The following is a 12908-nucleotide window of genomic DNA, read 5'->3' on the forward strand; positions in this document are numbered from 1 at the left end:
TTCTGCATGTTATCTGACAAAGTCTTACAGGAGTTACCAAAAGCTTTTTTTTTTTTTTTTTTTTTGGCATCTGTGTACAAAGAACTGCAAGGAAACACAAAGGGTTTCCAGGTTTGGCCACAGATGAGGAATCAGGCAAAGGTTTCATCATTTAGCAGAGAGGGAAGTTTTTTTGCTCTTTCACAATGTTGAATGTGATGTTTGTCCCTGTTCCCCTATCTATATCTTTTTTGCCTTAGCAGATCCTACACTAAGTTAAAAGTTACTATGATGTGCATGTAACACTCTACAAAGTGTTTGGACAAGAGTCCATCTAGTCCAGAACAGTTTCACATCTGCCAAAAGTCAAGCAAAATGTATTTTCACCACTTGTTTTTTTTTTTGTTAACTTCAACAACTCACAGCTTTGTAGATAAATGCAGGGACATGTGTAATAAGCCATTGTGTATAATAATGAAATAAAAGAAGGGAAAAAAACCCTTTCCAGCGATTTGAAATTTCCCAGTTATTTGAGGTGGGCTGTGATGAACACAGGTGAGCAAATGTGAACGCTGAGCAAGGTGTGGAACTCGGCAATACCAGGACAAACCTCTTGGGAACAACGTCGCTTATTTCTGCCAAGGGAGATAAAAAGGTTGTGGTAAACAACTGACACAACCTACCCGCCTTCTTCTGGACATCTTTTTCTGCTTTGACTCCCTCACGAAGGCCTGGTAGGACGGGAGCTCCCCAGAGGCGATGGCTCGCTCGATCATTGCCTGGATTCTCGGCTCGTCCGTGTAGTCCGCGCACATCACGGACTCCATGATCCGATTCATGTCACCCTTGAAGTTCAGGTACGCCGCCTTCACATCCTCCAGCTCTTCCTCTGAGTTTTTGTAGCTGTTCTGGAAGTCCTCGATCTTTTTTACGGTGACCTGGAGCAAAGAGATTACATGAGTAACTCCACGAGGTACAGGACTTGCTCACCAGAAGGATTTAAGACAGAATACATAAAAAAGAAACACTGGAGGGTTTTTCCGGCTCCCAGTGCTGCTCTCACCTTGAAGTGCAGCTGCCAGTACTCCATCCAGTCCCTGTCTCCCTGCAGCACCTCAGCATCCTCATCCACCGTGCCGGTCTCGTCGTACAGGGCACGTTGTTTGGCATCGCTCAGCACCGCGTACACCTTGCTCAAGATCTGCGGGACACGGGGGTGGCCGGTCATTGAGGGGGCAGTCACCTGGGGGGCATCGGTCACTCGGGGGAGCGGCCGGTCAGTCACTGGGGAGCGGGTGATCCGTCACTCGGGGGCAGGCAGTGGGTCGGTCACTTGGGGGGCAGCAGGTGGGGGAGTGGTGGGTCAGTCACTCGGGGTTGGTGGGTCAGTCACTTGGGGGGCAGTGGGGCAATCTCTTGGGGGGTAGTAGGGTGGTCACTCAGGGGATGATGGGTCGGTCAGTCACTCCGGGGAAGGTCAGTGGGTCAGTCACTCAGGAGGGTGGTGGTCAGTCGGTCAGGGTCGGTCACTCGGGGACAGTCTGTCAGTCACTTGGGGGTCCGTGGGGTGGTCACTCGGTTCGGGTGGCAGGTCAGTCATGGAGGTACAGTGGGTCGGTCCCTTGAGGGAGGGTGGGTCAGTCACTCGGGGTTGGTCACCCATGGGGTGGTGGGGTGGTGAGTCAGCCACAGGAGCGGGCAGTGGGTCCTTCCCTTGCGGGAGTGGTGGGTCGGTCACTCGGGGGGGGGGGTCGGTGGGTCGGTCACTCGGGGGTCGGTGGATCGGTCACCCGGGGTGTCCCGCCCCCTTTCCCGCCTTCCCGCCGCCGCCTCCCGCGCTCACCTGGAAGCGGCGCGTGGCCTCCTCCTTCTGCTCGGCCGGGACGCGGTCGGGGTGCAGGCGCAGCGAGGCTTGGCGGTACCCGCGGCGGATCTCCTGCGGGGACGCCTCTCGCCGCACGCCCAGCGCGCCGTACAGGTCCGCCGTGCCGAACACGGCCTCGCACTGCTGCGGCAGCGCCATCCCGCCGCCCCGGGACCGCCGCCACACGGCCCGATCCGCCCGCCCCGGGCCCGCGCTGCAGAGCGGTGGCTGCGCCGGGCGGGACTGGCGAGGGGCGGGGCCGCCATCTTGAGGGGCGGCTGAGGGGCGGCACCGCTGAGGGGAGGGGCCGCCATGTTGGCGGGAGGCGGCGGGGCTGCGGCGGCGCCGCGGAGGGGCGGCGGTGGGGCCGCCGGGGCCAGGGGAGGCCGAGGGGCTGCCTCGCTGAGGGGACACGGCGGCGGCGGCGGTGGCGGCGGTGGCGGTGGGGCGGCGGCGCCTCTGAGGGGCGGCCGAGGGGCCGCGGCGCCGAGGGGAGGCGGAAGGGTCGCCATGACGCGGGGCGGTGCCGCCATGATGAGGGGAGGCGGCTGAGGGGCGTCCCCGCCCCGTGGAGTCCTCAGGTTGGGGGTAGGGATGGGGATGGGAATGGGAGTGAGCCCTTTGCGGTGGGTCAGCGTTCATGACCTGCTGGAGCCGCTCGGCGGAGCGGGGTGGGATGGAGCGAGGCGCAGCGTTCGCGGTGTGTTCGGGTGCCCTCGGAGCCGCCGGTGAGCGGAGCCCCCGGCCCGTGACCGCCGCGTGCGAGCGACGGCCGGAGCGCCTGGGTGCAGTTACCGCCAGGGAATCGGAGAAAAGAGACTCCTCAAGGGGCTCCCACTGGGCCCCGCTGGAAAACAAGCACCTTTGCTGGCTTTTTGGAGTGCTGAGGTCCTGGCAAAGGTGCCCCATCCCTGGAAGTGTCCAAGGCCAGGTTGGACGGGGCTTGGAGCAACCTGTCATAGTGGAAGGTTCACACTTCACACATTTTTTTCCTTCCAGGCTGTGCCCTATGTGACAACAGGAAAGTGTTTGTACATATCCAAAAAAACCCTCACGAGCTCTATAATTAAATGCCACACAAGCAGCATACGCACATTGAAAGGTTCAGAGAGACAGAAGCTTAAAACAAAAGTTGTTATTTTACGTTTCTTGTGACTGTTGAAATGTAGAACGTTTCACTCCGGATACCACGGAGGGAATAAACCCCAGCATCATCACCTCAGATTTCAGCCCTGGGTTAGAGAATGCAGACGGTAACATTGTAGAACGTTCATAAAAATACCTAAAAAGTTAATTTAAAAATAGCTTTGCAAGGTATTATTTGTTTATAAGGCATTATTATTTATAAAGCATTATAAATATATTATAAAAGCTGTTGTCTACCATTACTGGAGAGCTCTGCTGGTGTCAGTGTTCACTTCGTTAAGTGGTTGTAATAATAATAATAATAATAGTATAATAATAAAAATAAAGATTAAAATATATCTCAATATGTATAATAAACATATAATAATTATTATAATAGTAGCTCAGTGTAAATAATCACCTGCAGTGATCATTTCAGCCGGTTCTGACACCGACCCCTCCCTTACCAGATCACCTCACGCACTTTCCACATTTCAGTACTAACGCCGCATGAGAAAGACACAGTAACAAAGAGTGTTAAATAGAAAATACTTCATTTCATTCTTCCGATTTTTTTTCCACTGGGATTTTGCCTTTTCACCCGAGGAAACTCTGGTTGGCTCAGCTCGCTTTGCACTTCCAGTAAAAAGTCTTCCCATCCCACTCCAGCCGGCCGTGCCCTTAGCATCCCTCTGACACCCGAGGGCCCCCGGGGGCAGGCTGGGCTAGCCCGCGCTTCCCTGCGGACACCGGGATTTACCATTTCCCGGTGATTCCCGCTGGCTTTGCCGGGATTTGGTCGGCGCCCGGGCGGGACGCGCCGGAGCGCTTTGGGCGACGCACCGGGAGGCGGCGGAACCTTGAGGGGGAGCACCCGGAAGTGGCAGGAAGTTCCGGTCGGGCATCTCCGTGATGGCGGCGCCGCTGCGCGTGTGGGTGAACGGGACGGGACGGGGCGGGACGGGGGTGGCCGCGGGGGAGGAGGCCGCTGAAGCTGACGCGCGATGTCCCGCAGGCTGGCGTGTGGTGACGTGGAGGGGCGGCTGGAGACCATCTTCGGGCGGGTCCGCGCCATCCAGGCCAAGAGCGGCCGCTTCGACGTAAGGCCTGGGGGGCTGGCGAGACGCGGGGTGTCCCGGGGGGTCCCCATTCCCGGGGGGTTCCCGTTGCCTTGCCGGGATGGCGGGGCTGGGACAGTCGCAGCCGCAGTGTTGTGACAGTACAGCGAAGCGTTGTGTGTGTTCTATCTGCGCTCCAACGGCAAAGGTTGCCTTTCCCGGTGTTTTCAGATGCTCCTGTGTGTCGGGAATTTCTTCGGCTCTTCCTCAGAGGCGGAATGGGCCGAGTACCGCACGGGGGCCAAGAAAGGTAAGGAGGGAGGGTGCTGTCCCTCGGGATGCTGGCACTGCTTCCCAGCCCGCTGTGGAGTGCAGGAGCAGCGGTTGGGTGGTGTCAGATCAGTCACACCTCAGCAGGGAAACCCCACCCAGCAGGGACAGAGGGGTTCGTTTGGAACCAAAACTCCTTTGTGTGGATTTCACTGCCTCTGTGCTCTGCTGTTTGTCAGCATGGCCTAGGGAATGTCCCTGCTTTTAGGGCTGTGGATCATTTTGGAGCTAATCTTACATAGGCAGGGGAGGCAGTTGTAGTTAGAGCAGAGTTGTGCTCTGCCTGCAGCTGTGGAAACTCCAGGTTTGGGGACTTGTTCTGCAGGAAGGTTCCTTGTCCTGCACTCGGTGCTCCTTAGCTTTGCAAGGGTGAGGTGGGGGGTCTGGCTGGACAGGCTTTCCTGCTGTGATTCCTGGGAAGTGTGGACTGGACCTCTGCTGGGGCACTGGAAGTAAAGTTGACTGACTGCAGGAGGTTTTCTCCCTCAGCTCCAATCCCAACCTACGTGCTGGGTGCCAACAACCAGGACACCCTGAGCTATTTTCCGGACATCAGTGGCTGTGAGCTGGCTGAGAACATCACTTACCTGGGTAAGGCTGCAGGGGCTTTGGGATCAGGGAGCTGCATTTGCCTCCTGGGGCTTTCACAAGTGTTTTCTGATCTTCCCATTCAATATCTTCATTTTTCTGGAAGTTTCAAGGTGGCATTTTTTTCCTGTGGTTCAGCCTGGAGTTGAACTCAATACAATCTGTATAAAATATGAAAGAAAACCTTGCTTATTTTGGTTTTTTTTTTGTTCCTCTAACACTGCACTTGCCAACCAAAAGGAACAGTGGTTGAAAGAGCCTGTTCTTTGAGGGCATCTTCTTCCCTCTCTCTGTGTGGGGAAGGTTTTGTGCTTGAATATGATTTTGCTGTGTTACCTCTGCTACTGCAGTACAGCCACAGTGCCAACTGAAGGTAATGAAACTGTACCAAAGCTAAAAGGAAAAACCACTGACCAACAATCTAACAAGCAGTTGGACCTGCATTGGCTTTTTTTACTCAGCCTTCATATCATGCTTTTGGGTGGATTTTTGGGGAAGCAAGATAAGAGGGAGCAGAGAGAAGACAGAGGGTTGTCTGAACAGATGTTTCAGGGAGCGGAGAGAAGATGGGGATTGTCTGAGCAGCTGTTTCAGGGAGTAAAGAACATGGAGGTTGTCTGAGCAGCTGTTGTCGTCAGGGTGGGGTTTGAGCTAAACAGTGACTTCACTCTGGGCAGAGAAGATGAGCTGCCTGTGAGGGCAGTGTCAGTGTGTCAGGAGTGCTGGGCCTGGCCCTGTGCCCCTGGCTCAGTGGGTGCCCGTTCCCCTGGCTCAGCGGGTGCCCGTTCCCCTGACTCAGTGGGTGCCCGTGCCCCTGGCTCAGTGGGTGCCGTGTCCCTGCAGGCCGGCGGGGTGTGTTCAGCAGCTGCTCGGGGCTGCACATCGCGTACCTCAGTGGCACGGAGGCGCAGGAGCAGCCGGCTCCCGCCCACAGCTTCAGCGCCAAGGACGTGGCGGAGCTCAAAACATCCCTGTTATCCACCCCAAACTTCAGAGGAGTGGACATCCTGCTTACCTCCCCCTGGCCCAGAGACGTGGGCACCTTTGCCAACAGCGCGGTAAGTGGAGCGTTTCTGGTTTCCGGGTGGATTTGACAAAGGATTGCCTTTTGCTTGCTGTGGCAGTTTGGGCTGTTGGGCCGTCTCATGAGTGGATGAGAAAGCTGGGAGTGAAAAAAGGACAGTTTGGTTCTTCAGAAAAGAAGGACTGAAGGGGAGGAGGATTTGTGAAGCTTCAGGGGGTTTAATCTGTCCCTGCCTGGAAGATCCAAGTGAGGGGCTTTCACCTGATCACAAGCATTGCTCTGATTTCAGTTGATTGCAGCTGCTCTCGAATGAAGCTGCTGCTCGCTGAGCAGGAATGCTGTGCTCTAAGCACCTCCAGTACCACTTGACATCAAGTCATTCTTTTTTTCCCCCCTTCCAAACTTTTGAAGCGTTCTGGTGTTTATTTCCTTGAGTATCAGTCAGCTGGTCTGGTTGTTCCTCCATCTGGACTTTGAGCATGTTGTTTCATTTGTGTCCAGTTTTGTGTTGTTATTGTTTCTTAGCAGAAGGGATTTTCCAGTTGTAAGTTCAGATGATCTCTCACCTTCCTGGAGAGCAAGGCTGCACATGTGGCAAAAGGACATTGTTTGCTCTCAGTTTCTTCCAGCGTCCAAAAAGATGCTCAGTGTGAAAGCATTAAGAACCTTCCCTGATCTTGGTCTTATCTTATGCATTATCTTGTAAGATGATATATGCATATCTTATAAGATTCCCTTATGCACTGAGATCCTGACAGACTTGGATTGATGAAACAAGTGGATGCAAACTGAATACACAGAGTGGAATAAATGAGTAGGCTCTGGTTGGCAATAAAAGATCAAACCCTCTGGGCTTTTTTCCCCCACTTCCAGGGAATGCCAACCACTATACTACACATCCAACATGTAGTTCTGTATAAAACTGTTTCTTTTCACTGCACTCTGACAGGTTTAAATAAAACTTGGCTTGTATTGTGCAGGGAGAAATAGATACCAAGACATGTGGCTCCAAGTTGGTATCAGATCTGGCTGCAAGTGTCAAACCAAGGTACCATTTTGCTGCCCTGGAGAAGGCCTATTACGAAAGACTTCCTTACAGGTTTGTAAGATCTTGTGAAATCTCCTTTGTTTTTTTAATAAGAGTTCTGTTTTGAAAGAATACAGGAAGGCTGATGTGCTGTCTGAGTATCTTTTCAATACTTCATGTACCTGTAGAGCCATGTTTTGCTTCCTTACAGAAATCACACAGTGCTACAGGAGACCCCACAGCACGTGACCAGGTTCATTGCACTTGCTGATGTTGGCAATACAAGCAAGAAAAAGGTACTGACAGCCTTGAATCTTTCTTCTTTTGTCAAGTACAGTTGTAGGGCAGTAAGTCCAGCTTTGGCCAGCTAAAGGACAGCATCAAGACTTAAAAGCTTGGCTGAAGTGGAGGTGTCTGTCTCACTTGAGTAATAGGTACCATTAGCCTGTTATGTCAGAAGGGTGAGGGCTGCAGGCACAAATCACCGAAAATAACTTGATTTCTGGGATGGGAAGGGGCTGTTTGTTTTTTTTTTTTAGCCTGTTTCTCTTGTCCCCTTATGAAAGTTACCAAATATTGGTGCAAAAGGACAGGTTGGCAGTGGTGAAAAACTTGCAGGGTCCAGAGTTAAGAAATTCTGGCCACAGTGGTGAAGTTCACTCGGCTGCTGTCCTGCAGACAAGGAGTTCTCTGGCGTTCAAAAAATACTGGGTTTTTGTCCTTTGGCAGTCCCTCTCTCTCATTCTCATTCCTCTAGTAATTCATACATTCAGCATAAAAATAAACTCAAATAAAATTCCTAATAAGCAACACAGAGGAGAAGACCCTCCCATTCCTGAGGCTGAGGGATACTCCAAATGAGTAGTCAGGGAGTAAATTCCACAGCATGGTGTGTGCTGCTCGCAGTGAGTAACTGATAACAGAAAAGGTTCTAGGCAGGAAGAAGGCCTGGAAACGGGCAAGGATCAAGGTTGTGTCTCCATCAAGTAGGATACACTGGTGCTTTTCAAAGAGATCTTTCCTTAAAGTGAAAGCAGGGCCTTGGGAGTGCTCCATAAACTCCTGGTTGCACTGGGTGGGACCTTGGCACAGGGGGGGTGTTTTTCCATGAACTGGTGTGCTGAGTTGTGCTGGTATGTGATCCCTTCAGAGGTGCAGTCCTAGCCCCTGAGCCCCCTGTGCTTGTTGCAGTACCTCTATGCCTTCAGCATCGTGCCCATGAGCTCCATGGACCCCGCGGAGCTGGTGAAGCAGCCGCAGGACGTCACCGAAAATCCCTACCGGAAACTGCGCAAGGAGGCTGCCAAGGCCAGAGCAGAGGTACCGCCCTGGGCCCCTCCTCGGGTGTGCTCTGGGAACACTGGTTGGCTTTCCCTTGGGGAGATCTGTGAAAAACTGCAGGGTTCTGTGTAAACTGTTTGCAACAACCCAGCTGTAGGGGTGCAATGAGTGGGAGGTGGTTGGTGTGCCCCTTCTGAAACCGGCCGTGTCCTGGGCTCGTCCCACAGCGTGGCCAGGGCAGGGCAGGTAATGCTGCACCTCTGCTCTGCTCTGCTGAGACCCCACCTGCAGTGCTGCCTTCAGCTCTGGGTCCCCCAGCATAACGAGAACGTGGAGCTGCTGGAGCAGGTCCAGAGGAGGCCATGGAGATGCTTCAAGGGCTGGAGCACCTCTGCCCTGTAGCCAGGCTGGGAAAGCTGGGGTTGTTCAGCCTGGAGAGGAGAAGGCTCTGGGGAGTGGCCTTTCAGTCTTAAAATGTTCAGCCATCAGAAAGATGGGGACAAGATTTTTTTAGTAGGCCCTGTAGCTACAGGACAGGATGTCAAGTCTGCTGCATTACTCAGGAAGCTCAGTTCATTCTGTTCCAGGATGTTCGGGAGGCATTTCTTCACAGAAAAGGTGGTCAGGCATTGGAAGGGGCTGCCCAGGGAGGTGGTAGAGTTCCCATCCCTGGAGGAGTTCAAGGAGCAACTGGATGTGGCATTTAGTGCTCTGGTCTGGTTTACAAGGTGGGGATCAGTCACAGGGTGGACTTGATGATCTTGGAGGGGTTTTCCAACCTTGGTGATTCTGTGATGTTGATGCTTTTCAAAGGTGGTTCACACCTCTGCAGGAAAAATCTTATTCCTGGCTGTACTGCCACTCTCTGGGATGCAGATCTAACGGGGTTTGCTTTTCATTTTCTGTACAGGAAGAACCAGCTCGTCAGTTTTTCTTTGACTTGAACAAGCATCAGGGAAAGAAACGTCCCTCAGATGGGAAACAGGGAGGGGACTCCCAGTCTAAGCAAGCCAAGAAACCCCGTAAGTAGGAGGCTGTGTTTTTCCTGAGCTCTTCCCTCGAGCCTTTGGATCGTGTCCCTCCACCTTCCTCAGGCTGCTGAGCTGGATATGTCAGTTTGCCAGGGAGCTCTGTCACCACACCGGGCACTGGGGGAATGCAGGAAGATGAAGGGACTCTTGTTTCCCAGGGAAAATATGTTTCAATAGGTGAAAGGAGAGTCAAAAGCATAGTTTTAAAGCTCATTGGCCCGTGGTGGTTGTGGTTGGGCTGATGCCATTCACCCTCTGAACCAGACTGGCTTCTGAATGTGACAGTTGGCAGTGTCACAAAGCTCAGCTCAGGTATTGCAATTTGGGTGTGAATCCAGGTGTTTTGATGTGTGAATAAGCCAGAACTGACAAGTGTGTTTGACAGCCTCTGCCCTTGTCTGTACCTAGGCAGTGATTTTACCTCAGTTCGATTTGTTTGTTTTAATTTACTGGTGCTTTCTTATTAGTGAGCTGTAACTACTGAACTCCTGGAATCAGTGCTCTTTCATTAGGTTAGAGCACTCCATGAGAATGGCAGTCAGCAGGGTGTGACTTCACCTCCTCTCTTGCTGGAATTTCCCAGAGGCACCAGTCTCCTGACCAGACCTGCTTCCAGGAGCTCTGTCCTTCTGACACCTTCAGCACTTGATCACTTGGGAAGGGTGGCTGGAAAACAACAGGTCTTCTGTGTTCTGCCAGATATGCCTCGTGCTAATCCTTGTTTCCTTTCCCAAAAAGCACAGCCCACGGGGCCCTGCTGGTTCTGCCTGGCCAGCCCGGAGGTGGAGAAGCACCTGGTTGTCAGTATTGGCACACACGTAAGTACCCGTGGCAATGTAACATACCAGTCTCCAATTTTTTGCAGTCGTTCTTGGGTTTGTTTTCAGTTTCTTTGTATCTCCCATACAAAAGACACAAGTATGAACTCTTAGAAGTGAAGCGTGGCCCAGTTTTGTTATGGCAGCAGAGCTGGATTCTGGTGTCAGAACACCTTTTGCTGTGCCAGCCCTATGTTACCATCTGGCAGAACGTTTCCAGCTGGAGCTCAGTGTAAACTGGGACCTGCTTTGGCAGCAGGATGTACTGTCTGGAGTTGTGCAGAATCTCCCTGGTCTCAGGTTGGTTATATACAGATGAAACAGAAGATACCTTCCAAGTCAACATCTCAAAGTACATCTTGGAGATTAATTCAATCATTGAATGAATGATTGATTCATGCACTTCACTTAAAGCTATTGCTCCTCTATAGCACAGTCCACTTCAAACTGCTACAGGGACAGGTTGGTTCACAGGCTTAATTTAAAATTTTAGATGGATTTTCGTGTCAGAGTTAAGAAATTCTGGCCACAGTGGTGAAGTTCACTCAGCTGCTTTCCTGCAGACAAGGAATTCTCTGGTGTTCAAAAGATACTGGTTTTTTGTCCTTTGGCAGTCCCCCTCTCTCATTTGTCTAGTAATTAATACATTCAGCATAAAAAGAAACTCAAATAAAACTGCTAATTAACAATCCCTAATAAGCAACATAGAGGAGAAAACTCTCCTGTTCCTGAGGCTGTGGGATACTTGGAATGAGAAGTCAGAGAGTAGATTCCCCCAGCACGGTGAGCGTGTGCTGCTTGCAGGGAGTAACTGGTGTGTATTGTTTCACTCTAGTGCTACCTTGCCCTGGCCAAAGGGGGCCTGTCACCTGACCATGTCCTGATTTTGCCCATTGGGCACTATCAGTCAGTGGTGGACTTGTCCTCAGAGGTGCTGGAAGAAGTGACCAAGTACAAGGCTGCCCTAAAGGAGTTTTTCAGAAGCAAGGGAAAGAGATATGTCCTATTTGAAAGAAACTACAGGAGTCAGCATCTGCAGCTCCAGGTATGGTTTGGGTGTCAGCCTGGGAGGATATAAACTCGCACTGAGTACAAACCTCACGTGAAGTGAAAGAGTCATTCAGGGGTTCGTTGTGGTGGTTTCTGTGTGTGGCAGATCTGTGAGTGTATCAGAACTGTACCAGAACTACCACAGAGATCAGAAAGGAGAAGGCAGTGCTGAGAACTTGAAGCTTTAAGTTTTCAGCAATTTGTTCAGCTCCTACAGAAAAAAATCTCATAAGTTTAAGCCTGTAGAGATGGGTGCTCACCTGTCTCGTGTGATGAGGCTGAGCTGTACTGAGGGGCACACCAGCCCCAGTGATGCACTGATGGCTTTCTGCAAGAGCCCTCTTTGCCTTGTCTTCTTGTCATGGAAGTGCCCTCTCTCTCCAGGTGATTCCTGTCCCACTGGACCTCTGCACTTCTGAAGACATTAAAGAGTCTTTTATCACACAAGCACAGGAACAACAGATTGAATTGTTAGAAATCCCAGAGCACTCGGATATCTCGCAAGTATGAGGCCACATTTCACCTGTTCTTTCCATCTGTCCTGCTTAGGCTCCTGTTTCCCTCTAGGGTTACTTTGTGGGGTAGGCTTAAGCTGTTGGAGGCAGAGCCTTGTAGACTTTATTTGGGGATGTGCCAGATGGATTCTGCTCAGATACGTTGTTCAGCCAAAGATTATTCCAAGCTATGTGTAGGGTTTGCTGGATTCATTCCTTCTGGTGCCAAACACCAACTCTTTTCAGCACATCAGGTAGTTTTAGGTTCTGATTTTGACAGGCTGATTTCTCAGCTGAGGAATGGGAGTGTGGCCTCTTCACTGGCTTTTCTTCCTCTAAAACTGTGCTGTGCTAGTCCAGGGTGACCCAGCTGAGGTTAAGAGTGACCAGACATGCCTGGTTCTCTCTAATGACTGCAGTTACTGCAGAATTAAACAACAAAAAATATTCCAGTAGTGCCCAGGGTGCATCATCCGCTGGTGCTCCCAGAGGAAGCGACCCATCCCTATGGAAGGGACTGTTTGAATTCCCACCATCCCTCTCCAGCAGGTCTCTCTGAGGTGCCTGTGAAGAGGTACCTTTTCTCTCTGAAGAGAGGGAAGATAGGACACATCTGCTCTCTTCTTAGAGCCAGTGTCTCTTCCCACCTTTGTGCATGGAATGGGTAGTAAGGCACTGGAAGGGGCTGCCCAGGGAGGTGGTGGAGTCCTCATCCTTGGAGGCATGCAGGGAACGTCTGGATGTGGCACTCAGTGCTCTGGTCTGGGTGACAAAGTGGTGATGGGTCCCAAGTTGGACTGGATGGTCTCGGAGGCCGTTTCCAGCCGAATGGATTCCGTGATTCCCACCGGGTCCCGCCGCGCTGTCCCCCACAGGTGGCGCAGCCGGGGATGCCGTACTTCTACGTGGAGCTGGACACGGGGGAGAAGCTGTTCCACCGCATCCGCGGGCGGTTCCCGCTGCAGTTCGGCAGGTGGGTGCTGCCCCCGGCCCCCTCCCGGCGGCGATGTCGCCACGGCGGTGATGAGGCCGCGGTGGCGGTGTCCCGTTGGTGACGGGCGGTGCTGCGTTGCTGTGTTCTGTGTTGCAGGGCGGTGCTGGCGAGCGCGGCGGTGCTGGCGCTGCCGGAGCGCGCGGACTGGCGGCAGTGCGCGGCCCCGCGGCCCGAGGAGGAGGGGCAGGCCCGCGCCTTCCGCCGCGACTTCCAGCCCTTCGACTTCTCCCTCCGGGACTGAGGCG

General features: G+C 52.7%; 2 protein-coding genes across 2 annotated transcripts; one reads left to right on the plus strand and one right to left on the minus strand.

Annotated features, from left to right (window-relative positions):
- Positions 1-608: 608 nt before the first annotated feature.
- DNAJC9 (DnaJ heat shock protein family (Hsp40) member C9) lies at positions 609-2023 on the minus strand. Its single transcript, XM_017832647.1, has 3 exons — positions 1823-2023; positions 1043-1180; positions 609-917 (listed from the first exon to the last, which is right to left on the minus strand). The coding sequence occupies exons 1-3, from the start codon at positions 2000-2002 to the stop codon at positions 609-611; spliced, it is 627 nt and encodes a 208-aa protein (XP_017688136.1). The 5' UTR covers positions 2003-2023.
- A 1519-nt stretch (positions 2024-3542) lies between these two features.
- CWF19L1 (CWF19-like 1, cell cycle control (S. pombe)) lies at positions 3543-12904 on the plus strand. The gene is made up of 14 exons (XM_017832685.1): positions 3543-3900; positions 3984-4068; positions 4258-4336; positions 4846-4947; positions 5788-6002; positions 6949-7067; positions 7207-7291; positions 8187-8315; positions 9187-9298; positions 10046-10125; positions 10961-11170; positions 11560-11679; positions 12545-12642; positions 12760-12904. Exons 1-14 carry the CDS (start codon positions 3881-3883, stop codon positions 12902-12904), a joined length of 1599 nt encoding a protein of 532 aa, XP_017688174.1. The 5' UTR covers positions 3543-3880.
- The last annotated feature ends 4 nt before the right edge of the window (positions 12905-12908 follow it).

This window comes from Lepidothrix coronata, unplaced genomic scaffold, assembly GCF_001604755.1.
Source record: "Lepidothrix coronata isolate B3197 unplaced genomic scaffold, Lepidothrix_coronata-1.0 Scaffold204, whole genome shotgun sequence".
In the NCBI taxonomy this organism is placed as follows: Eukaryota; Metazoa; Chordata; class Aves; order Passeriformes; family Pipridae; genus Lepidothrix; species Lepidothrix coronata.

Excerpts from the sequence above, each read along its gene's own strand:
- DNAJC9 (XM_017832647.1), bottom strand. The coding sequence starts at position 2,002 with ATGGCGCTGCCGCAGCAGTGCGAGGCCGTGTTCGGCACGGCGGACCTG. Across the intron at positions 1,181-1,822 it reads AGGCCACGCGCCGCTTCCAG|ATCTTGAGCAAGGTGTACGC; the intron begins GTGAGCGCGGGA and ends CGTGTCCCGCAG. Across the intron at positions 918-1,042 it reads ACTGGCAGCTGCACTTCAAG|GTCACCGTAAAAAAGATCGA; the intron begins GTGAGAGCAGCA and ends TCTTTGCTCCAG.
- CWF19L1 (XM_017832685.1), top strand. The coding sequence starts at position 3,881 with ATGGCGGCGCCGCTGCGCGT. Across the intron at positions 3,901-3,983 it reads ATGGCGGCGCCGCTGCGCGT|GCTGGCGTGTGGTGACGTGG; the intron begins GTGGGTGAACGG and ends GATGTCCCGCAG. Across the intron at positions 7,292-8,186 it reads GCAATACAAGCAAGAAAAAG|TACCTCTATGCCTTCAGCAT; the intron begins GTACTGACAGCC and ends TGCTTGTTGCAG.